Below are 27,085 nucleotides of genomic sequence, written 5' to 3' on the forward strand. Positions count from 1 at the left end.
AATGGGGAGCGCCCACCCCCAGCCTCCTGTGAGATGGGTGGAGCCTCTCTGATTTACCCTCTCTTGTCGACCAATCCACAGTAAAATAAAATCCACAACTCCTCCCCTAAGTGGAAGAGCAGAGGTTGGGTAGGGACTGGGTCACGGGGCAAGGACTTAAGGCAAAGTGGGAAAAATACAGAGCAGGGACAGGCGGACTAAGACATGGGAAGGTTCCTCTTAGGATTTTTCCACTTTTTGATGGTGTGAAAGCAATAAGTAGAATACTTATTGCTTCTAATCAGATCAGATCAGATCAGATCAGATATGCCGTACCTCTAATTTTGATCTTTTACCGGGCCAGCAATATGCAGTAGGTACTCTCTGTGCTCTGGTGATGTTGAGCTGTGTGAATCCAGCTGAGCGAACCCAGCTCCAGCTCCCAGTCAGCCACCTGATCAAGAGAGTGAACAAGCAATACACGTAGAACCCTTCTGTACCCATACAACCATTCTGTTTTTCACTTTCAGTACAGTATTAAATAACATGAGACATTCATGTAATGAACAGGCTTTCTGTTAGACGAATTTGTCCACCTTCAGGCTAAAGTATTTTGAGCACGTTTAAGATAAGCTAGGCTAAGCTACCGTGTTTGATGGATTAGGTGTACTAAATGCATTTCCCCCTCATGATCATATTTTCAGCTTCCAGTGGGTTTATCAGGAGGTAGCCCCATTGTGAGTGGAGGAAGCTCTCTACAACATTTCCTGTGGTTAAGCTGGAGTTTCATGCATAAATAACTTTCTGGAAGCACATTCTGAGCAAGGGAAGTGCCAGCCTTCACTAGATTTTGATTTTTTAATCTTTCTATTCTCTCTCTAAACATTAGGGTATTTGTAATATCCCCCTTGCCAATGCAGGAGACGCAGGAGAGGAGGGTTTGATCCCTAGGTGGGGAAGATTCTCTGGAGGAGAAAATTGCAACCTGCTCCAGTATTCTTGCCTGGAGAATCCCATGGACAGAGGAACCTGGCGGGCTACAGTCCATGAGGTCACAAAGAGTCAGGCGTGACTAAGTGACTGAACACCCCCGCATGTTAGAAAAAGGAAGCAACTCCAAAGGTCTAATTTGACCTACTGCTTTCCACCTGTTTACTGGTGGGCCACACACTACTTCCTCTGGTTAGGGTGGCTACAATAATAGGTAATATTTATCGAATATAATGTTTCTAAAGTAGAGGTTTTATTATTTTCACAATTTTATACTCACAAAGCTGAGATTTAAAAAGTAAAATGACTAGTCAAGACCACAGAGATAAGTACATGCAGGAGGCCAACACAGGTGGGTGTGGCTCCCAAACCAGAGCTCTTACAGTGATTTGCCTGCATGTCACCAGGGAGAACTAGGAAATGTACAAGAAGGCTTGAGAAATGTATGTACAAACACATACATTATTACCACCAAAATACATCAGTTATTCACATAGTAGAAAATTGGTGAAGAGATCAAGAACTGAGGTGGCCATAAAGGGTTGGAGGATACACAGTCAGTAAAAATCTTGATTGTTAAGTAGGAATCATCAGTCTTTCTTTTAGGCTCAGCATCTCCCTTGATTTAGTGAGAGTGACTGTCTCCTCTGCTTGAGAAATGTGTCATTTACAAGATGTGTTAACTGGGGAAAGCTCAATATCTGTGGGCATCTGCTTCTTTACTATAAAATAGAGACAAACCCTATCTTAGAATTTCTACAAGAATTAATGGGGTTTTGTATGTCAGTAGTTCTCAATCATGGATACACAGTAGACTCACCTAAGACACTTTAGAAACTACCCATGTTCTGGTCCAAATCATAATTGGACCAGATTCAGTCATAATCAACTGGTGTAAGTAAATCAGGTGGCCTGGTGCCTGAAACACAGAGACCCAAACATAGAGGTCAAAAAATATTAACTTGCTTTCCACAATTCCAAAACCAAAGCTTATTGTTAACCTGTGAAATTGATTATACTCATGGCCATTTAATGGTTAATTGGTATAGCTTGATCCAGGAGGGAGGCTGAATGATGCAAATAGTTGCTGACTCTCAGCAATCAAGTGTTCATATACAGGTTGATATAGGTGTCATGTGGATATAGATATGGGTTTTAATGCAGCCACTACAGATAAATTTCAGAGGTAAATAACATGTGAAAACTAAATTCTGGACAACTGATATTGATTTCTAATATTTACACAGAAGTTCACAAAGTTTACAGAGTTGTTGTTCAGTAGCTAAATCATGTCCGACTCTCTGCAACCCCGTAACTGCAGCACACCAGGCTTCCCTGCCCTTTACAGTCTCCTGGAGTTTGCTCACACTCATGTCCATTGAGTTGGTGATGTCATCCAACCATCTCATCCTCTGTCTCCCCCTTATCCTCTTCCTCAACCTTTTCTAGTATTAGGGTGTTTTTCAGTGAGCTGGCTTTTCACATCAGGTGGCCAGAATATTGGAGCTTCAACTTCAGCATCAGTACATCATTCAGTGTAGTATCATCTTGTGAATTAAGTAGTATAATCAACCCCATTTTATAGGCTAGTGCATTGAGAATAGAATGGTTGGCTGTAATCAAGTTTACTTGATTCCACAAAATGAAATATAACATAGAATCACTGAGTCTTAGAAATACCTACCTCTCAGAGTTGTATGGATTAACTGACATACTGAATATAGAGCTGTTTGCACAGTACTAATACCTGCTCAATAAGTGGTCACTCATTATAAAACAGTGAACTCAACTTCACATCACATGCTCTTTCTCTATTCTTCCCTATCTTTGGAACTAGGATGGGAATTTTCATTTACAAGGAATTGTCCCATATTTCTCTCACCTCACAAGATGTAATAATTTAATAATTGGCTTTAGCTACATAACAAATCACTCTTGAATGTAGATGGTCACCATTTATTATTATTATTGCCTGTGGTTTTATGAGTTAACTGGCTGGTTCTGCTGACCTGGGCAAGACTCTGCTGTCCCTGACTGTGCTCCTGTGGCACAGTCTCCAATCTCTGTGCCTCCTGGTAACCTCACCTTGATGTAATCCCCTTATGTTACTTTTCTTACCGTGTAACACATCACCACAGAGGCAGTGACTTAAAACAATGCCCACTTATTATCACAGTTCTACAGGTCACATGTCTGGGTGGGTTTTGCTGGACTGAATGTTCACAGGCCGTATAAAACAAGGCTGAAATCAGGATATTGGTGAGGCTGGGCTCTTTTCTGGAGCTTCTGGGAAGAATCTGCTTCCAAGTTCATTCATGTTGTTGGCAGGATCCATTTTCTTGCAGTTATAACTCAGAGGTCCTTGTTTCTTTGCTGGCTATGAGCCAGGCTCCTCTCTCTATTCCTAGAGGCTGCCTACAGTGAGTGAGTCCTTCTCCTGGCTGCATTCTCTGCCTCCTCCTTCCACCAAAAGCTAGAGAAAATGCCTGCTTTGTAAAGGGCTTGTATAATTAGATCAGATATACCTGGATAATCTCCCTTTTGCCATGTAACAACAATCGTGGAAATTATATCCCATCATATTCACATGTTCTGCACTCAGAAATTGACCTACAGAGATTTCCAAGTTGTAGTATTGACAAAAGTAGCGGAATGATTCTCATTCCCTCCTGGGTGACAACTGAAGACGGAAAGGAAGCCACTGGACCTGATCTGCCCATACAAACAGAAATGAGAATTCTCGGCAGTGTGGACCAGAGGCCAAGAGTTAGACAGGATGATCGTGTGCCTCCAGAGACACTGGGTATCAGATGCCAGGTACTCTTCTTCCCCTATGTTTGGCACCATATAAGCTAACTGTACCTAGTGACAGTCCAAGATAGATTATCTCTGGCAAATGAAATAGAAATCAAGATGAATTCTAGAAAAAAAATATTATTTCCTGAACACCTAAATTTGGACTGAGATTTGTGTCTGCTCAAAGAAATCTGATACATATACACAATGGAATATCACTCAGCCAGTAAAAGGCATGAAATAGTGCCATTTGCAGAGATATGGATGGGCCTAGAGATTGTCATACAGAGTGAAGTAAGAAAGAGAAAAGCAAATATCACATAATATTGCTTATGTGTGGAATCTAGAAAAATGATACAGATGAACTTTTTTGCTTGCAAATCAGAAATAGAGTCACAGATGTACGGAACAAACATAATTACCAAGTGGGGGGGGGTGGGATGAGTTGAGAGATTGGCATTGACATTTATGCACTATTATGTATGAAATAGATAGCTAATGAGAACCTACTGTATGGGATAGGGAACTCTATTCAATGTTCTATGGTTACCTAAATGGGAAGGAAATCTAAAAAAGAGTGGATATATGTTCCCTCATAGCTCAGTTGGTAAAGAATTCGCCTGCAATGCAGGAGAGCCTGTTCAATTCCTGGGGTGGAAGATCCCCTGGAGAAGGAAATGACAACCCACCCCAGTATTCTTGCCTGGAGAATCCCATGGACAGAGGAGCCTGGCAGGCTACAGTCCATGGGGTCGCAAGAGTCGGACACGACTTAGTGACTAAAGAGAGAAAGATAATTGATTTACTCTGCTGTACAGCAGAAACTAACACAACATTGTAAAGCAACTATACTCCAATAAAAATTAATTAGAAAATAAACTGATTAAATAAACTACAATTTATCCATTAAAAATTGTATATATAATATTATCCTACTTGAGCTATTTAATTTCTTTCTTTTAGAAACACATGCAAAGGACTAGAAGAAAATAGATCAACATATATAACAATAATTACTTCTGAGTTGTGGGATAGAATAATTTTTCTATTTTCCTCTGTGCTTTATCTGGATCTTCCATGCTTTGTATACAGAATTTATATTGTTTCTATAGTAATAAAAATACATTTTTTCTTTTTATTACCTCTTTTAAGTGGTAATTCTCATGTTATTTCATTAATAAGTTATCCTTTAGATGGCATCCATTCATTGATTCACTCACTCCACAGATGTATTTTTGAACTGGTACTAAGCACCAGCTCTCTAAGAGGTGTTAAGCATTGCAATTACTAAAACCTGTGCACCCTAGAGCCTGTGCTTTGCAACAAGAAGCCATCACAATGAGAAGCTTGCACAAGTAGCTGCTGCTCATCACAACTACAGAAAGCCCCCCACACAGCACAAAAGACCCAGTGTAACCAAAAATAAATAAATAAATCTTGGGGAAAAAAAAAAAAGGTGAACAAGTCAGAATAGTCCCTGGTCCCAGAGAGCTCGCAATATGTTAGAGGAGACAAATACTAAATAACAAATCAGAATTAGGATAAATGCTACAAATACCTAGAGGTGATTTAAAATGTAAACAGGAGGATCTATCATTGGAGGGAGTCAGGGAAAGTATCCTGGAGGAGGTGATGTATAAGCTGAGGACTGGAAGGATGAGCAGTAGTTGGTCAGATGAAAAAGGAGGAAAGAACATTTCATTCCATGAGAGGGAATGTTAAGGGGGCAGGTTTGAAGTAAGAAGGAAATTCTGTCATCAGAGATTTAAACTGTAACTGTGTTTACACAGTAAGTGTGTAAAGTGCAATCAGTGTAACTGTTCACACACTGTAAGTGTGTAAAGTGCAATCAGTGTAACTGTAACATAGAAACTGAGGGACAGAGGGCCTGATCATGTCTGGCCTTCTAGATGGTGTCAAACATTGGAATCTTTATCATAATAGCAACAAGCAATCAAAAGTTTTTTTTTTTTAATTGGAGGGTAATTGCTTTACAATGTTATGTTGGTTTCTGCCATATAACAATGTGAATCAGCCACAAGTATACAAATATCCCCTCCCTTAATATACATAATATAAAAATCATTACTTTAACCATTTTTAAGCACATTCAGTAGCACTGAGTACTTTAATTGCACAACCATTACCACTATCTCCAGAACCTTTTCATCATCCCAAACTGAAACATTGTACCCATTAAATAATATCTCATTCCTCCCTCTCAACCCTTGGGAACCATCATTCTACTTTGTCTCTATGAATTTGGTTATTCCATTCTCATATAAGGGGGATCATACCATACTTCTTCTTTTGTGTCTGGCTTATTTAACATAGCAAAATGCCTTCAAGTGTCATCCCTGTTGTAGCATGTCAAAAGTGTTTTAGGCAGAGAAATACTATGATCATAATAGCATTTTTAAGAGATCCCTCTGTCTGTTGTGTGGATGAGTAAAAGAATGTGGATGAAGTGAAACCAGATTGGCAAGTTGAAAACCGTAGTGGGTGGATTATACTAGATGGAAGTCAATGGAGATGTATAGGAGTGAATAGACTCAAGAGATTTTCAGAAAGTAGAGTCAACAGAACTTCCTAATAAACTATATGAATAGGGTATACACCTAGTGAAAAGGAGTAGTGTCTCCTGGCAATCTGGGACTGGAACCACTATAAAAAATGTGGGGTTGGAGGGTAGTATGGCATAGTCATGAATTCTGTTTTAGATTTGCAGGGTCTGAGGTGCCTGTCATGCCTCCAAGAGGAGTAATAAAGTAAGGTTTTAGACATAGAGGTCTAGAGTTTAGAAATGAGACCTGGTCAAGGGATATGAATTTATATCCCATTAGCATATAGATAACATTTGAAAACATGAGATGAATGAGGTCACCTAGGGAGAGAATATGGGGAGGTGGGGGAAAGAGTCCAACAGCAAGCTCTGAGATACTCCAACACCTAAAGGCCAAGAACTGCAGTGTGAAAAAGTCTTTTCTTAACTTTGAAAGAGAACTTTAGGAACATCAATCCAGCAGGAAGATTCAGACATATTTCTTCTGTATGCCATCCATACACCTGAATTCAGACCTATTAGGTTAATTCAAAGGCAAGGAAGGTTTACTCCTTTTTAAAAAAATATAATTTTATTTATTTTTGGCTGTGTTGAGTGCTTCAGTAGTTGCAGCACATGGGCTCAATAGTTGAGGCTCCCAGGCTCTGGAGCACAGGCTCAGTCGTTGTTGTGCATGGGCTTAGTTGCTCCGCAGCAACTAAGATCAGGGATCAAACCCATGTCTCCTGCACTGACAGGTGGATTCTTTACCAATGAGCCACCAGGGAAGCCTGAAGATTTGCTTCTTAAGTAAGTTATTAACATGCCATTTAGAAACCTTCCTAAACCAAATTATCTTGAATTTTGTTAGGTTTGATCTAGGTCAAGGAACAAGCAGTTGGCGATTCTGTGAAAGAGTTGAATGATTTCTCTGTTTACATATACATGTGCATATAAATAGGTTGGTTAAATTGTTGCTAAATAAGTGTACAATACTTGGTCAAATTCCATTTCCAAATACAGTGTTCATTAAGGCAGCTTTACCTTCACCTTTCACAAATCATCGTTTGCATTCCAACTATAATGATTTAAAGAAATATGTTTGCTATAGGATAGCAATCTTTGATGACTTCAACAAATTGCAAATAGTATGCATATGGAATTTATAATGAAAAAGACATGTATAGAATTTATAGTGGAAACACTGGGTAGTGAAGTGGGTGATTAGTGGCACTAGCCATTTAACATGTATATGACTTATACATAAACTGATTATCAAAATAAAAAATACTGAAAAGTAATCCATTAACAACACATAGACAAGGCCTTGGAGAAGGCAATGGCATCCCACTCCAGTACTCTTGCCTGGAAAATCCCATGGATGGAGGAGCCTGGTAGGCTGCAGGCCATGGGGTCACGAAGAGTCGGACACAACTGAGCGACTTCACTTTGACTTTTCACTTTCATGCATTGGAGAAGGAAATGGAAACCCACTCCAGTGTTCTTGCCTGGAGAATCCCAGGGATAGGGGAGCCTGGTGGGCTGCCGTCTATGGGGTCGCACAGAGTCGGACACGACTGAAGCGACTTAGCAGCAGCAGCAGCAGACAAGGCCTTAGAAACTAGCACCTATATGGCATACAATAAAAATATGTATCATACTGTTGTTTAAAAACAAAACACAACCCTTTGTGTACACTCAACTTCCTATCTGGTGGTGTCAAGTAATGGTGTAACACTATGTATTGAGGAATATTGGGCTGGTCTCCAGTTTAGGCCTAGAATGGTGACTCAAATCTCTCTCCTACCTAAGAGTTCTTCCTGGCCTGTAAGGCAGTCCCTCAACGATGACAAATCTGATGAAATAGGTACGTTGTAGATAATCTTCTACAAGAATTTTCAATTATTTGTAGCTGTCAGGTAACTATTAACAATTGATGATTCCACATCCCCAAGCAAATTAATACTGAATAACACAGCAAATATCATGTTTGTTCTTTTGTTAAACCTAAATCATAGATTCTTTATGGCCGTAGAATTAGTTCATTATGTTAAATTTTGATCTATTTATAATTTGCTAAAATAACTTGTTTCTACATGTGTCAGTAATAGAAAACCATTTAAAATTTACTCTATTTACACCTGTAAATTATTTAAGTGCTTAAAATTTATTTAAATAAAAGTTAAAGTCATCTGTAGTCAATGATTCTGAAATTGTTTTTGTTGTTGTTTACTCACTATATCATGTTTGACTCCCTTGCGACCCATAGACTGTAGCCCGCCAGGCTCCTCTGTCAGTGGGATTTCCCAGGCATGAATACTAGATTGAGTTGCTATTTCCAGGGCATCTTCCCAACCCAGGGATCAAACCCGCATCTCCTGCATTTCAGGTGGATTCTTTACCTCTGAGCCGCCAGGGAAGCCTAGGCAACAGCTTAGTGACACCAAATGCATGATCCATTAAAGGAAAAATGGATTAATTGAACTTCGTCAAACACTTGCTCTCCATATGACACAATTTGAATGAAAAGGCAAACTATGGACTAGGAGAAAATATTTGCAAATCACATATCTAACAAAAACTGTATCCAGAATTTATAACGGATCTCCAAAACTCAATGGTAAGAAAACAACTCAATTTAAAATAGGTAAAGACTTAGGAGATACTCATTAGAGAGGATTTACACAGATAGTAAAGAAGCATATGAAAAGTTGTTCAATATCATTGGCCATTAGGGAAATGCAAATTTAAACTACTGTGAAATAACACCACACATCTATTAGAATGACTGGTATAAAAAATACTGACAAACTAAGTGGTAATGAGGTTGCAGAACAACTGGAACTCTCATACAGACCTGGTAGAAATGCAAACTAGTAGAGCCAATCTGGAAAACACTTTGCCAGTTTCTTTAAAAAGTCAAACATACACTTAAACATATGATAAAGTAATCTAACCTCCAGGTATTTACCCTAGAGAAATGAAAACTTAATTCACGGAAGAACCTATACCTGAATGTTTACAGCAGCTCTGTTAATATTGCCGAAAACTGGACATAACCTAGCAGATGAATGAGGAAACTATGGTACGCCTTTATGATGAAAAACTACTCACCAATAAAAGGAACAAACTACTGATACACCAACTTGGATAATTCTCAAAAGCATTATGCTGAATGAAAAAAATTCAGTCTCAGAAGGTTACCTAATACACGATCCCATATGACAGTCTCAAAAAGAGAAAACCATAGTGATGGAAAACAATCAGTGATTGCCAGGAACTGGGAGAAAAGAGCTGGGAGGAAAGGAGGATGTGACAATAAGGGATAGTACAAGGGAGTTTTTGGTGCTGAAACTACCCTGTATCCTGACTGTGGTGGTGGTTAAATGAAGCTATACATGTGCTAAATTAATAGACATGTATAACCTCACTCTTCCCCCAACAAAAGGTCAAATTTATTGTACAATAATTACTTTAATACAGAATTAAAACTTTATAGAAAAAAGTATGTGTTAAAATAGAAGTGTAAGAAGTATAATACTTTCTTCTTGATTGAGGAAAGATTTTAAGGGCTTCATGAAGAATGAAACATTTTTAAAAATGTATGTTAAAGGCCCAGTGGGTAATATTTGTTCACAATCTATCTTCTCTGATAGACTATCTAATGAGAGCAGGAACAAAATCTAGCTTGTTCACTTCTGTATATGTAGTAAATAAAGCAATGCTCTATACATATTAGGCAATCAATAACTATATGACTATGGACTTACTGCCTATGATATTACTAGCAGAGATACAATACAGGAAATTCTAGGAAAAGTGAAAAGCATGAGAAAATGCCTGAAATTTCCTTCACCCTCCTCCCCCCACCCCCAACTTCTGAATCCCTCTTATCCTTTCAAGGTCGAAGTTCATTTCCCTAAATCTTCCAGCCACACTAATCTTTCTAACTTGTCCAAACTGTTTCTACGAAACATAATCTCATTTTAGTACAGCACTTCACAATAAAGTCTATGACTCATTTCCTTTAATAGTTATGAAAAGGTGCCTTTTCCCATTATTTAATTTTAAAAATATTATATTGCATGACTGAAAACAAATCAAAGCACTACTTGGCTTCAAACCACACTTCTTTCATTCCTTCAAGCCTCCAAGAGAATCTTATTGTCCTTCTCCCCTCAGATTGAGCATGTCTTCCCTTCCCTCTTCTGTTCCCATACCCTACCTCATCACTCAGTTCAGTCGCTCAGTTGTGTCCGACTCTTTGCGACCCCATGAATCACAGCACGCCAGGACTCCCTGTCCATCACCAACTCCCAGAGTTCACTCAGACTCACATCCATCGAGTCAGTGATGCCATCCAGCCATCTCATCCTCTGACATCCCCTTCTCCTCCTGCCCCCAATCCCTCCCAGCATCAAAGTCTTTTCCAATGAGTCAACTCTCCGCATGAGGTGGCCAAAGTACTGGAGTTTCAGCTTTAGCATCATTCCTTCCAAAGAAATCCCAGGGCTGATCTCCTTTAGAATGGACTGGTTGGATCTCCTTGCAGTCCAAGGGACTCTCAAGAGTCTTCTCCAACACCACAGTTCAAAAGCATCAATTCTTTGGCGCTCAGCCTTCTTCACAGTCCTTCTCCACAGTGACCTCATCACTAGTTTATGCTTAATGATCAGTGTATACTAATTTAAGATTTAATATTACTCTTAATAAGATAACATGCAATTCATTTCCTCAGCTCTTTCTTCTCCTGAAGACAGATATCATGTCTACTACTTCTGTATTGTAAATAATACGTGTGCTAGATACTTGCTAATTGTATTAATGAGTCCTTGTATACCGGTCACCAGTCTACTTGACTTCCAAAACTGTTACTGCTTTGCTAGGAAGAAAACAATTCTTTTTAAGAAGCTAAATCCAAACAATTTTTGCAACAGATGTTTATAAAAGACACAGAGATATGTACTTTTTAGTAATGCTGCATATTTATATCTGTAATTACCAAAAAGGTTACAATGCTGGTATTCTGTAACTGGCACTATTGTATTTCTATTGTATGCTGACACTAACCTCATACAGATAATTGAAATTAAGCTGGCCTTGAATTTAAGTTAAATTGTAAAATAAAGAATAAGTTAAGAATATGTATAAAATATTGAATGTTTACCAATTGTTTCTAAAAGAAAATTTAAAATACTATTTTTAAATTTTGGGGAATGTAACCATACTTCTAACCAATTTATAATATGTTGGTCTTCTTTTTAACATCTATGTATACCTTTAGAAATGTATTATGTAATTTTTTTTCTTTCCATTTGTGAATCACACATTTTGGGACCACCGCTGCATACCAGTGTTCTAATCCATTCAAGTGAAATACTAATTTCATTATGTCTGGGGTGACTGTATAATTTGTTGTTCAAACTGGGTAACTTTGAACGATGAAAAGGAGGATATCAATAACTGTTATAATTATTCCTGCTGGGTGGTATAAACTAGGACTGTGGTAGGCGCAGTGGGAGGTAGGGTCATCTGAGTCATTTCACTCCCATCTGTAACCTCAATGCCTTCCATCCCCAATGAATAGAACTAAATTTTTAACTTGCCATCCAGGAACTTCGTATCAACCCTTTGTGTTTCTCTGATGGGTGTACTCACCGATCTCCTCACATCCTTTACTTAAACTTTTCTACCCTTGCACCTTTGCTTACATTATTCCCTCTCCTTAAATGTTGGAATGCAAGGAGATCCAACCAGTCCATTCTAAAGGAGATCAGCCCTGGGATTTCTTTGGAAGGAATGATGCTAAAGCTGAAACTCCAGTACTTTGGCTACCTCATGCGAAGAGTTGATTCATTGGAAAAGACCCTGATGCTGGGAGGGATTGGGGGCAGGAGGAAAAGGGGACGACAGAGGATGAGATGGCTGGATGGCATCACTGACTCAATGGACCTGAGTCTGAGTGAACTCCGGGAGTTGGTGATGGACAGGGAGGCCTGGCGTGCTGCGATTCATGGGGTCACAAAGAGTCGGACACGACTGAGCGACTGATCTGATCTGATACCATTTCACCAATCTAGTCCCTGTACAAATTTTAAAGTAGAATTTCTCTCTCCTATTTCCTGTAAAACTCCCCTACTTTAGTCTACTGGGATTACTTTCTCTTCTCTCTGAACTCCTAAGCACAGATTGATCACTTGACTTACACTTGTAAGCTTGCGTTGATAACATTTTAATTATCTGGTAACTCTCAGATGGATTTCAGATTCCCCAAAGACACCTTTCCTATCTTAAACTCCCTTTTGGTACTTCATTCTTTCTCTTACTCTTATTATCTAGATAAGAAACTCTGGAGGTGATGTCAAAGTGAAGGAAGGGATTCTAGAGGCCAAAGATTACAAGAAGTAATCTCCACTGAGGTGGGTCCTGGTACATGGGTGGACCTGAGGTGACTGGAGAGATAGACAATGTGGCAAACTGCATGGCTGCACCAATAGTTATTAAAAAGGGAGTTTGGGTGAACTGTCATATAAAAGTGGGTCATGCAGAAGAGAGTAAGTAGGCTGGGAACAAATCACGGGAAAATTTGGGAGGAACGTGGCTGTAGAATTCTAAATATTGTTTAGTCCTGGATATTTGCTATTTAAAATGTTCCACAGTCCAGAAGTACTTGTATCACCGAGAGCTTACTAGAAACACATATTCACAGGCTTTGTTCCACATCCGAGTCAGAATCTTTGTATTAATGAGATCACTACCCAATTCCTTTGGGACACACTGGCTTAGGAAATCTGTTTGTCTTTGATGTAGATTTTATGGTTAAGTTGGGTCCTGGCACAGGGGTGGATCTCCCTGAGTTGACTGTTCAAGGATGATCCTCCAGATATCCAGTAATAAGGGTGGGTTTGTTAAATGCTGAAATCATTTTAATTCCCCATTGGTTCCTGAGTACTTCAAATGATGGTGTAGGTCTTGTACAGGCTTTTACAAAGGTGGGGAGGGAGGAGATTTGAGCTCTATGTGTGTTAGAATGATATTTTTCAGATAATAAACTGTGACTTAATATGAGTTAGGTGGAGAAAAATGGAAATAATCTAATTATGGATGAACCAGAGTTTACAAGTGTGTTCACATCATTAGGATCTGTAAGATTTTGACCTCAAGTATATTCTTACTAGTTTTAAGTGCTTCAGGACAGGAAAACAGTTGGCCATCCAGTTTTACTAAACACTTCCTTATGTACAAATATAAGATGCACTACTTGAAGGAGCTAGAATGGCACTGTGGGAAGAATTTAGGATTCTCTATATAAACTCTCAAAGATGAAGGGCTTGGCCTGTATCAAAAATTAAATAAATTTTTGTTGAGAGTACTTCTCATACTTTCTTTGTAAGCTTTTGTAAGCTTTGTAAGCTTTCTTTGTGTATAAATAGAGAATGTATTTAATCAGAGTTGGAGCTACATATAGCCACTTACCCACTTTTTTCCCTTTGTAGAATAGAAAACTTTGCTATCCAAATCTTTAAGTAAATTTGGTTACGTTTTTCTTGTTGCTTTCATTATTAAATTAGAAATGACACTTAACTAGTTAAAATTTACTTAACAAGAAAAAAAAATGAAGTCACAGGTTGAAAAAGACTAATGATGAATTTCTGATAAAACATTAGTTGTATTGAACTATAGGAAAAAAGCAACATATAGAACATAACAAAATTCAGTGTATGGTGTTAAACACATTGTTTTCACTACAGATATAACAAACGCAGAAACATGGAAACCTTTCAACATTATTAATTTTACTCTTAAATCTGTTCCCTCCCATGAGTTGATCTAACTAGTCTTCAGCAGACTTTCTTTTTTCCAGTGATCCCTATACAATTTGTCATAAGATTTTTTTAATGAAAAAAAAGAGTAACTTTTTTTAAAGTACAAATCAACAGGGTCAAATATCACAAATATATGCAGCTTGTGAATTATTCATAAGAATTGAGAATGTCTATTCTTCTTCCTTAGATAACAATTAACCATAGTTAATATGTATACACTTCAATTAAAACCCTTTACCCTTTAGATTTTCAGCAACCATTCCTAGTTCCTGGCCCCTAAATTGTGTCTCTGCCTGAATTTCATCTACCTTCCCTAAATCAATTCCATTATTTGCCTCTTTTTTATTCAAATCCTTATTTAGTTCTTATTTTTTCCAGAAAGTAAACTAGCCTGAGTAGCAAAAATAAGCTTTATAATCCCATGTAAAGCTAGCAGGGCTATCTCTTTATGTCTTTATACTGTAACTTCATGAAGAAGTGAAAGAGCTGAAGATTTAGTATCCAGTTTACAAACCAGAAATAATCTTTTATCCGTTCCCTAAAAAGAATGGGTGTATATATATATATATATGATACAATTGATTTCCCCAAAGCCATCTTAGAAGTCATAAAGGATTTAACCCATTGCTGAGAAATACCAGTCAGCTTCTGTCTCTGTATCTCTCTCTCTCTCTGGCATATGTGTATACTAATGAATAAGGAAATAATATGCTCACCCTCTGGTGGTCAAAACCAGAAATACATTCCCACTTTCCTGGATTATATCCAAAATATGATCAGTGTGGTGGATTAAGTTTCTGCTTCATATTTAACCTACACCAAAAATAGATCTTAAAAAAGGTCACTGGCTTAAAAAAATAGGTCACTACAAATGTAATGGAAAAATCAATAAATTATTAAATATAGTAATTTAAGAATTACTTATGGCAGCATTTGATATTTAACACTTATTTGGTTATAAAATATTGGAACTGTAGAATTTTGGAGCAGGAAGGAATTACAGTGAGTTAAGAGAGGATGTGGAATTTGGGAGAAGGTACAGAAGTATGGTTGGAAAGAAGCTTGAAAAGGAATGGTCAGAGGTTGGAAGAAAATCTGGAAAGCATGGTGTCAGAGAGATCAACAATGTCTTAACACTGGAAAGAAGACTTAAAAATATCCACTGGATTTAATAAGGAAGTTACTGATGTCCTTGGTGGAACAATCACTAGTAGAATTAACTGGAAAGAATGGGAGTCAAGAAAGTGAATATAGACAATTCTTTCAAGTCATTTCCGTGTGAAGGGGAGGACAGAACAATGATAGAGATAGATGGGGAATGAGAGCTTTCTTAAAGATGAAAAGTCAAGAACATGTATAAATAATAATGGGAAAGAAAGCCAATTTTGAGGAAGTGTTTACTGTAGATAAAATTCATCATGGAGACCTTTAATGTAGATACTATGGAGATAGCCAGGGATGGGACTGAGAGCAAAGGAGAGACTTGGGGAACTTAGATGGTCTTTTTTGTAAGTTGAATCCTTGTGATTTTAAAATTAAACAACATGCAAAGTTACCTCTAAAAATAATAGTCAATGTGTACAGAACTACCCTCAAAAAAGGAAGCACCTTTAAAGAAAACATTTTTACATGTTAATCAACAATATTTTGGTTGAATAAAGAATCACTATCAACCTGTGAGTCTGGTATTTCAGGACTTGAATTAAACTTTTCTGGATATTTTAGTACCACAGTACTCAAGTAATCCTTTAAAAAAATCATTTATTTCCAAAAATGGAAAAGTTACATTCATTAACTAGCTGATACCCTTGGATTTTCATTCACTTGGAAGAAAGATTAACTTGAAACAAAATACCTTTCAACTGAATAACTGAAGATGGAACCATGATAGCTGGATTTTTTTCCCCCTCTAATAAGAGTGAAAGGCTTGGTATGTCTAAGTGGTAACAGTGGTGGAAGATAATGTTTAAGTGCTCACTATTCTTTCCTGGGCCTCCATCTTCCAATGTTACCTATCATCCTGTTATAAAAAGTCTTTTTAAAACTGGGAGTAGAGATAGCAACTTTATCACATACTTTTGGTAGCACAGCCAATTTATGTCCTGCAAGTCAATACTTTGTGAAACAGAATATAGGGCCACATTTATTTGACTTATAAGGCATTTGGCAATTAATAAAATGTTTTTTGAATTGTATTCCTTATTTTTTTGGCCATGCCCTGCGGCATGCAGGATCTTAGTTCCTCCAACCAGGGATTGAACCCATGCTCCTTGCAGGGGAAGCATGGAGTCTTAAACCCTAGCCTGCCAGGGAAGTCCTGCATTACTTTTTAAGATATCACTCGAAGAACTCAAACTGCTAGGTAATGACAACCCATTTTACAGACATCCAATGAAGGGCCAAAAATCCAAGTGACATTTAAACTATGTGCTAGCATGTGCTGGGTAAAAATAATACACTGGTATTCATATTTCAAAAGTTGACATTTACTAGCCAAGTATTCTGTTACTGATATGGCTACACAGTTTTTAATTGCTTAATATAGTTTTTCATGCACTGTACTACTTCATTAAACGCTCTTCAGATTTAATGCCTATTATTTCAAAATAATTTCATTAAAAATAATTACAAGTAAATCCATTAAAAAATTTACCAACAGAACAAAATATTCCCACTGTTGTGATTAGATTTTGACTTCTTTAATACCAAAGGAATTTCTCCAAATTTTGCTTTAATTATATTTTCATTGGAAAACTACAGTATATAATGGCTATTTCTGCATTCACATTTTTTCCTTTTAGTGATTTTTAGTGTGGTCACAAGTTTGACAGCCACAATACACTGATAACATAGCTGAATACAATATTTGAAATAAGTAAGTTACAAAAGTGTGGCAAGTTTTAAAATGTCAGCTCTGAGTGATGGTGCATTTCTCATGTATTTGCATCTGTACCCCAATCAAAACTCAGTGTGTTTATCCTCACTGAGTGAAGATGTATGCCTCACCTAGGTCAGGGTAGGAGCTACTGTGCCTTTCTGCAGACCCGGATTTTCGAGAGCAAGGGTTGAACTCAGGCATTCCATGCAACATGTTGGCAACACAGGGTTTTGCTTTGGTTCGGGTAAAAATGCAATTACTGACAATCACTTATGTGAGCCACCTTATCTCCCAGGGCGTGGGCTAGCACAAGGGCTATTTTAATATCCCTGCATGACATCAGTAGGCAGTTCCTGTACACGTTTCCTTGGACAGGGGGTTGTGGGGTGCCTAGAAATGATGTGCAGTCTTTCAACACACTGTCAGGGTCAGAGATGGAACCAAGATGAAACTCATGGTAAATTTTTTCATCAAAGGTATTAACAGTCCAAGCAACAACCTGCATGCCTTTAAGTTGACCACTTCTTCAAGTAGTCTGGGGATACAAAATTCTTTTGCAGGAGGAAACCTGAAATTCCACACAGATACCGTAAAGGTATTACATTTGCTTTAGGCAAATGAAATGTCCATTACCACAAACATGCATTGTGTCCACAGAGTATCACAGTCCAATCTGCATGTCTAAGGTTCCAAGGTTTGTAAATTAATGGCCATTACTACACTATGATCTGTTTGTTTCATCTTACAGATAACTTCTGGCAAGAAAAAGCAAATGATACTATTATTGTTAGTTGAAGAAATTCCATACACATTTTCTTTAGTACATCAGTAGCAGTATTTGCATGGCTTTTGACATCAAGAAAGACTGTGAGATTATGGCTCAGGCACTCTGCCCCAGCTTTCCTGAGGGTAGAGGTCTTCTCATTAGGGAAATTATTTCTGGATCTGTAATCTCCTGCAGGGTTACACTTTCTAATTTGTTCAAAGGTCAAATTACATTGACCAGTCCCATCAGTCCTATCTGCTTGTGCTCTTGTACATTAAGCCAGTGATCTCATTAGAAGTAAACATAACATCCAACTGTTCTCAGACTCACTGGGACTGCCGCAACCAACAGCAGAAACTTGGTCCTGGGGCTTTAGCACTGGCAGAGCCCTGTGGGAGGGCACATGCTCAAGGCTGTGAAGAGGTGCAGCAGGAGATAGAGGCTGCTGGTGAAGAAGCAAGTGGTGAAGGGGCTGCGGGTCACCAGCCAATCAGAGGCAGCAGGAAGGAAAGGGGGCCCTGGAGCTCCCCTGGTCCTCTCACAGTCACATGCCTCTAACTATACGGTGAGGATGGGAGTCCTGGATCCACTGTGCTCCTTGGACAGGCCGGAGTACAGGGATAAAGCACAAGGCACTGGCTACAACTGGGGCATTTATATTCTATTTCAGGATTTTTTTTGATGAATACATCAAGAATGTATAGGATTTTATAGAATTCATTGAGTGTTACTTTTTAAAAGCTTACCTGTAATTTAATTTCAAATTATTAGTCACAAATGAAATATGCCAAGTATCCCATTACATTAATAAGAAGGCCACACATTAAAAATTATTTCTATTTTAATAATACAGTATATAATAAGGACATGAAATCCAAATGCATACAAATTAAATAGATTATTATGTACATCAGTTAAATTGATTACCTGTAGTGATCAACAAATAACAAACCAAACTTGAAATAATTCTTCTTAGTTTGACAGTCTCAAGCACAGTAATTTCTTAAAAATAGTGTTTAAGATATAAGGGAATACACACAATAATATATCCATTCTTGTCGTTCATTCAGAGCCATTACATGTTGACAGACCTGCACATAAAAACAGAAAGCCTTGACTTTCCTTTTACATACTATAATTTTGGGCTAATTTTTCAATAGGACATTTCTAGAACCTATATAAAAAATATCTCTGTGCAGATAAAATTCTTTAATATTTGTACTTAGCAAGGACCTGCAATCTACAATCTGATTTCCAACAGACTAATCCAGCCTAATTGTACTGTAATACAGTAGCTGATGGTTGGTATTTGTGAAGGTGGGTAAAGAGGGATGGCAGAAAGGGAAGTAAGTATTATTTCCTCTCTAAGCCTAGAGCACTTTTAAAAATCCTCACTGGAATAACAGCAAAAATAAATTCTCTTTATCCTGTTCTAGAATGTTTTAGGATTTCATAGACAGTACAGAGAGGAAAAGGGTAAGAACAGAAAGCTTCTTCCTTTTCCTCTTCACTAGACAGCGTTCTTGCCTGGAGAATCCCAGGGACGGGGGAGCCTGCTGGGCTGCCGTCTCTGGGGTCGCACAGAGTCGGACACGACTGAAGCGACTTAACAGCAGCAGCAGCAGCAGCAGCAGACTAGTTTCAGGGTTTACTGATCTCTCCCTGCCTTTGAACTCCTGGCTAAATCAGACGCCTAGAGTTCTGCTAACACAGAACTTCAGCTACTCAGCTCCTGACTTAGTTGGCTATCTAACACTCAGAGGCATTTTCTCTTTTAGGTTACCTTAGAAAATCAATAATGGAGACAAAAATATTCTGAATTATCAAAAGTCCAATTACTATTAATATTACTTTGTAGTTCTATATAATATTCAATACTGTTTTTCACATGTATCACTTTATCTTTACATTAACTTTGTGAAGTACCTAAAACTGGTGATATCACATTAATTTTACACTTATAGAGACTGCAGCAGAGAGGTTAAATGAATGCCCCATAATCACTGAACCAAATAGTGAGAACTGGATTAGAACCAGTTTCCTACCTTCTTGTACAGGATGGTACTAATACAAATATAACACAATTTTCCACTTTACTTCATACCTACAAATTTATTCATAGCATTAACTGCAATTTTTTCAAACTGATAAAACAAAAGCCTTTAATTAAAAGCAAAGCATTACCATTGTAGAGTTTGGTGCCACTTCTACTGCAAATATGCCGAGGCCTCTGTTGTTTACACAGTTTTCACTCAGCTCATTGTTGACGTGAATAATCACTTTATCGTCTGACTATAAAAAAAGATGTCATAAGTTGCTAGTCCTTTCTTTACTGAATATATACAAACAAAGTGATCATTACAAAACACTTTGCAAGTCTTGGGATAAGAGATTTTCACAGGGTTCTATAGAAACATAGAAACAAGACAGAATATCATGGAAGAAGTTATATTTGAGATGACAGACCATTGATAATAGACAGCCTCTAGGTTGGAGAGAAAACAGAATGAAGCTGATAAATGAGAGAAATGTACAAATTAAAGTAGTACCCTGTTAAAGAACCTGCAGTCACTCCCTGATGACTACACAGGGGCAATGCAACATTATAGACTACTTAGATTCATCTCTCAGCTCTTCTATTACTTAGCTGTGTGACCTTTTGCAAGTTATTTAACATCCCTGTGCTTCAGTTTCCTTGTGTATAAAATGTGGATAGTACTTACCTCACTGGGTTGTGAGAAGCAAATGCGTTAAAGTGCTTGGCACATGTTAAGCTCTAAAATGTTATTACCTCATTTTGGTGGAAAAATTTAATTTTCCTTGAGGAAAAAGAAGGAGATGGAGGGTTGAGAACTGAAGGTAACAGAAGTGCAGAGGAACTGAGGTAAGGTAGTGGCTCTCTTCCACCCTTTTAATCCTAATAAAACAGAGAGGGCATGTGCGCACGCGCGCGCGCACACACACACACACACACACACACACACACACACACACACACATATCCACATAATCAAAAACAAACAAAAAACACAGAGGGCAGAAACAGAAACATGCAGGATCTTAGGAATCGCTTTCCAAAGTGTTATGATCCATTTGAAGATAGCAATCTACTGGATGGGAATCTATCTTATTTCCTCAAGTCTAGACTCCTCTATCTTGTTTTTAATATAACATACATAATCTGGATCCATTCAGCCTGTATTATTTACCTTTCAAATGCTTCTCCAAATAAAGCTCTCTGCTTCTGCAAAGGAGATATTCCCATTCTTTCATTTATAGTTCACATTAAGGCTTACTCCTATTTCTCCTTCAGAGAAGGCAATGGCACCCCACTCCAGTATTCTTGCCTGGAGGCTCTTGCCTGGAGAATCCCAGGGACAGAGGAGCCTGGTGGGTTGCAGTCCACGGGGGTCACTAAGAGTCGGGCACGACTGAGTGACTTCACTTTCACTTTTCACTTTCATGCACTGGAGAAGGAAATGGCAACCCACTCCAGTGTTCTTGCCTGGAGAATCCCAGAGACGGGGGAGCCTGGTGGGCTGCCATCTGTGGTCACACAGAGTCGGACACGACTGGAGCGACTTAGCCGCAGCAGCAGCATATTTCTCCTTACACTGTTTCCTCTGCTTCTAAGGGCCGGCCCTCTGCCTATCTAAATCCTAGTTACCCTTCAAATCCTATACCACATGCTCAAATTACACATCACAATTCCGTTCCTCCCTAATCACAAATCCTTCCCCAACTTCTACAGTCCCAACTAACATCAACTACAAGAGATACAGTTACAGTATAATTCCTATTGCACATACAAACTACTATATAACTATTCTTTGATCTCTTTTGAGAGTATTAATTTTGCCTTTACAAATAGCCCCTAAACTCCTTGAAAGCAGTCTCATGGTACACGTTCTAGTGGCCTGTCTTATGACTAGGAGAGTTAGTTACATAATATATACTCACAATACTCGGCCAAATTTTAAGCACTTAAAGAAATTTATGACAGGCATAAAAATAATGTAAATCTCATCCAGGAACAAAGACAAATAAACCAACAGTTCTAAAAGCCTAGCTGTCTTGAGTAAGATTTATGAAAATATATAGTTTTTAGAAAACTAGGTGTCTCTGACTTAAAGAATTTATGTGAGCATCCTCTTGACATGCAATATCAATAGTATTCATAGCACAGAAGATGGACAAAGCTAGAAATAACTGGCTTGATAAAAACAGATCCTAGACAGTAGAATATGTTTAATTAGATAACATGATGATAATCTGTAGGATTTTTGATACTGCAAAGTCTGGGTTAAAAAGCTGGGCTAATAAAAAGGAATGCATTTGAGTCAGTTCTAGGAAGGTGGTGAACCTAGAACCTCTTATACAGAGTGAAGTTAGAAAAAGAAAAACAAGTGTCGTATATTAGCGCATATATATGGACTCTAGGAAAATGGTACTGATGAACCTAGTAGAGAGAGGACTTGTGGACACAGCGGGAGAAGGTGAGGGTGGGGCGAACTGAGAAGGTAGCACTGACATATACACACTATCATGTGTAAAATACTTAGTGAGAACTTGCTACAAGGCACAGGGAGCCCAGCCTAGCACTCTGTGATGACCCAGAGGAGTCAGATGGGGGAGGGGAGGGAGGCTCAGGAGGGAAGGGGGATATATATATATATATGTGTGTGTGTGTGTGTGTGTGTGTATATATGTATAATTATGACTGATTTGCTTTGTTGTATGGCAGAAACCAACATAACATTGTAAAGCAATTTTCCACCAATTAAAAAATAAAAGAAAAAAAAGTTGGGCTAAATTCTTTACTTTGTTTACATTTCTTTAAAACATGATGTGTGCTGTTTAAAATAGCTATGTATGTGTGAAGACATTTAGTAACAAACCAAATACTTTGCACCCAGATTATGCTCTATCTTCACAGATCTCCAAATATTTAATTTTCATATTTTAAGAGAAAACTATCTCAAAAAGAAACACAAAAATGAGCATCTCAGAAATAAATATACTTTAAAAATATATAAAAATTATCATGCCCAGTTTGAGTTAGAAACCTGATTAGAAAAAGAAACTGATTATTATAGATATTATTAATGTAATGGGGTTATTTAATTGCTATGTAAGGATAGGGTAAGAAAGAAGATGGAATGTATTAACCATTGCAGTTATGAGAACCACCTCATAACTGATACCTTGTTTTCAATAACTGCTGTTATCCAGGTGTCACGCTTGTAAGTATATATAATTATATTTTCATAGCCATCCATCACTTTGGCATTGCCTTTGTTAAGAACAGATTTACAAATGGCCTTCTCAAGTTGTCCACTGCATGCCTCCATATGGACAGCTTTAATTCTTGGCTTGCATTTGTCTGCATAGATATCAATGACAAATGGGCATGCCTGAAATGAAAAAAAGCACACTCTGTTTTAGTCTTTTGACATAATTTAAATTATTTATTATTAGTATGTTTATCTTATGATTTGGACTTCCCTGGTGGCTCAGATGGTAAAAATCTGCCTGTGGTGCAGGAGACTGGGGTTCGATCTCTGGGTCAGGAAGATCCCTTGGAGAAGAGAATGGCAACCCACTCCAGTATTTCTGCCTGGAGAATTCCATGGACAGAGGAGTCTGGTGGGATACAGTTCATGAAGTCACAAAGAGTCAGATATGACTGAGTGACTAACACAAACAACAAAATCATACGATTTAAGAAGACACTATACTTTCTAGCTTATTCCTCTGATACACATTTAAGAATTAATTAAGTTTAAGTACAATGAGTTGAGTAATAAAAAAGCACGAAATCATGGTTTTTTGGTTGCATATTAACTGATAATGTCCATAGAAAAGGAAAAAAACCTCTTTTACCCAGACCCCTCAATTTGCTCTAAAGCTAACTCATGTCATGTTAGTTACTTAATTTCCTTTCTTAACTTTAAGGTTACAGAAAGAATTCATCTGTAACCTTAAAGAAATTATGGTTATAATTGAAACAGTAGGTGAATATAGAACACCAAAAATAGCAAAATGTAGAAAAATTCTCACAGTTTAAAGTTAGTGTAAAAGTAACTATGAAAATCTAAGATCTAAAGAGATTTTCTGCATTTAGAAATAGATTTTTCTAATTTCTACTCTTTAGTTTTTACCATAGCCTACAAGATGTGCACAAGGTAACCTCTGACTCTCTATACAGCCCAATCTCCTGCTTTAATGTGCTCTAGTTACTCTGATCTTTCAGACCCTAGAAAAAATAAAACACTTTCCAGTGTTGGATTTCATAGGTAGTGTTCTCTCAGCTTGGAAGAGTCACATCTTTTCAGTGTGTACCTCATCCTCCTCCTTCAAGATTAAGCTTACGTGTCACTTCTGCAGAGAGAGCTGCTCTGGTCCCCCAGTCTCCTTCACTACCCGACTCTTCTCTATTTTGACCACTGGTTTGTTTCCTTCAAAACACTTTTAAATGATTTTTATTAGTTCTGCATTTAATTAGCCATCCTTCTTCATGGAATATCTAAGAGGGTAGAATCTTTGACTTATTCATAACTGTAACCTAAGTGCCTCTTTATTGTAAGCTTACTGTATATAGGCATTACAATGTAATTTTTGAGGAAATGAATGAATTCATACACATTGATGATCAACTTTTTATTTGGGGGACAAAAGATAAAAGTCTGAAGTTAGTAGAACAATATAGATTTTTATCTTTTAAACAAGTTTTAAAATAGTTATTGACTCCAACCTTTGGCAAGAATAAAGTTACCTTTTATAAAAGATGGCAGACTAAAAAAATCTTGGACTAGAAGATCTGAGTTTGTAACTGAGTTTTGCCATTTACTAGCTACATAATCTAGGGAAGTCACTTAACTTCTTTGAGGCTTGATTTCTTCACAGAGAAAGTGGGGATAAACATTGTATTTTCTGCCAAGAGTTGCTGGAGATATCTGATAGGTAATATGTATCAAAAAGGGAAAAAGAGAAAGCTAAGTTGCTTCCGTCGTTTCCAACTCTTTGCAACCCTATGGACTGTAGCCCAACAGGCTTCTCAGTCCATGGGATTCTCCAGGCAGGAATATTGGAGTAGGTTGCCATTTCCTCCTCCAGGGGTCTCCTCGACCCAGGAATTGAACCTGTGTCTCCTGCATTTCAGGCAGATTCTTTACTGCTAAGCTACTTGGGAAGCTCAATATGTATCAAAATATTTCACAATATAGAATTCTAAAAAAATTATAATGACTGTTGTTGGTTTAAAAAGCTGGCTTAAAACTCAACATTCAAAAACCTAAGATCACGGCATCTGGTCTCATGACTTCATGGCAAATAGATGGGGAAATAATGGATACAGTGAGAGACTATTTTTTGGGCTCCAAAATCACTGCAGCCATGAAATTAAAAGACACTTGCTCCTTGGAAGAAAAGCTATGACCAACCTAGACAACATATTAAAAAGCAGAGACATTACTTTGCCAACAAAGGTCCATCTAGTCAAAGCTGTGGTTTTTTCTAGTAGTCATGTATAGATGTGAGAGCTGGACCATAAAGAAAGCTGAGGGCCAAAGAATTGATACTTTTGAACTGTGGTGTTGGATAAGACTCTTAAGAGTCCCTTGGACTGCAAGGAGATTCAACCAGTCGATCCTAAAGGAAAGTCCTGAATATTCATTGGAAGGACTGATGCTGAAGCTGAAACTCCAATACTTTGGCTACCTGATGCGAAGAGCTGACTCATTTGAAGGGACCCTGATGCTGGGAAAGACTGAAGGCAGGAGAAGAAGAGGATGACAGAGAATGAGATGGTTGGATGGCATCACCGATTCGATGGACATGAGTCTGAGCAAGCTCCGGGAGTTGGTGATGGACAGGGAAGCCCGGCGTGCTGCAGCCCATGGGGTCGCGGAGAGTTGGACACGACTGAGTGACTGAACTGATTGATGACTGTTGCATTTTAAAGTACTGAATTTTCAATACTGAATAGATTCTGGCATTATTTTAACCATTTTCCAAGTCTTAGTTATCTGTTTTACTTGATCAAACAGTATCAATATTAAGTTTACCTGTTACTGAACATAAACATCTTAAAAGGTCTTTGTTAAAGACGCATTCCCTGAAATTTTTAAATAAAATCTTATCTACATAAAAAAGGTGCCCTTTGTATCCTTTTTTTTTTCTCCTGTTCATGGGTTTAACCTTCTATTTACTCATTTTTTTTTACCATATTAAGTTAAATAGGAAGCATACAACAAGGAAGAAAACTATTCATTATGAATTGTTAATTGTAAAAATATTAACAATATATAAAAAGGAAGATCAGGAAGATAGGAATAAGAAAACCTAGATTAGGACATGCTACTTAAGTTTTGCACAAAATGTGGCTCTTAGCTACATGTTAGCAAAGATAAAAGTGACACAGAAAATATTACACAGCTCTCAAAATCTAAAGAAAATGAAGTAAAATTTTCCCAGTTCTGAATTCTAAAAAGATTTTATTCATGAAATTCTTTTTTTAAAAAAGAAGCAAAAAAAGGGAAAACAAAAAACAAAAAAACAGACATATATTTGTTCATCAACATTCAATAAAAAAGCAAATTATTGTTATGGTGATATAAAAGCAATGTACTTGCAGGAGGAACAATAAAGAAGTTGTGCTGTTCACATGGAATTCTGCTCAGTGTTATGTGGCAGCCTGGATGGGAGGGGAGTTTGGAGGAGAACAGATACATATATATGTGTGGCTGAGTCCCTTTGCTGTCCACCTGAAACCATCACAGCATTGTTCATCAGCTCTACGTCAATACAAAATAAAAAGTTGGAAAAAAACAACAAAAAAGAAGTTATACTGCACTTTGAAAGAGGTTCTGCCTTTATAAATTGATAGAGGGAATGGATAATCTATAATTTTAAAACTAAATTAGGGGATTTAATTAAAAAATAAGGTAGGAAAAGGTGACACAAACTGAGAGTGAGTTGCTTCAGTCATGTCTGACTCTTTGCGACCCTATGTATGGATTGTTGCCCGCCAGGCTCTTCTGTCCACAGGATTCTCCAAGCAAGAATACTGGAGTGGGTTGTCATGCCCTCCTCCAGGGGAATGTGCCCGACTCAGGGATCGAACCTGTGTCTCCTGCTGCTTCTGCTTTGCAGGCAGATTCTTTACTACTGAGTCACCAGAGAAGCTGGTATAGTAACCTAAAGAATGCTTAACATAAAATAAATTTTGGTTTACTAAAATGATTCAATTAATGAGATTTAACAAACAATCCTAAGCTGTTTCCTAAATCCTAACTTATAACTGATAC

At 37.7% G+C, this 27,085-nt stretch overlaps 1 protein-coding gene and 1 pseudogene across 2 annotated transcripts in view; both read right to left on the reverse strand.

The window, feature by feature from the left end:
* Nucleotides 1-16,379: 16,379 nt before the first annotated feature.
* LOC113890341 lies at nucleotides 16,380-18,601 on the reverse strand (annotated as a pseudogene).
* Nucleotides 18,601-27,085, reverse strand: part of EFCAB7 (EF-hand calcium binding domain 7) — a 55,010-nt gene continuing 46,525 nt past the window's right edge. For both annotated transcript variants that reach the window (XM_027537032.1, XM_027537031.1), the window contains 3 exons: nucleotides 22,982-23,191; nucleotides 19,962-20,069; nucleotides 18,601-18,868 (listed from right to left, as the gene is read on the reverse strand). In XM_027537032.1, the coding sequence (XP_027392833.1) occupies nucleotides 18,794-18,868; nucleotides 19,962-20,069; nucleotides 22,982-23,191 (393 nt within the window). In that variant the 3' untranslated portion in view covers nucleotides 18,601-18,793. The remainder of the gene's footprint in view (nucleotides 18,869-19,961; nucleotides 20,070-22,981; nucleotides 23,192-27,085) is intronic.

The sequence above is a fragment of the Bos indicus x Bos taurus genome, chromosome 3 (assembly GCF_003369695.1).
Source record: "Bos indicus x Bos taurus breed Angus x Brahman F1 hybrid chromosome 3, Bos_hybrid_MaternalHap_v2.0, whole genome shotgun sequence".
NCBI lineage: Eukaryota > Metazoa > Chordata > Mammalia > Artiodactyla > Bovidae > Bos > Bos indicus x Bos taurus.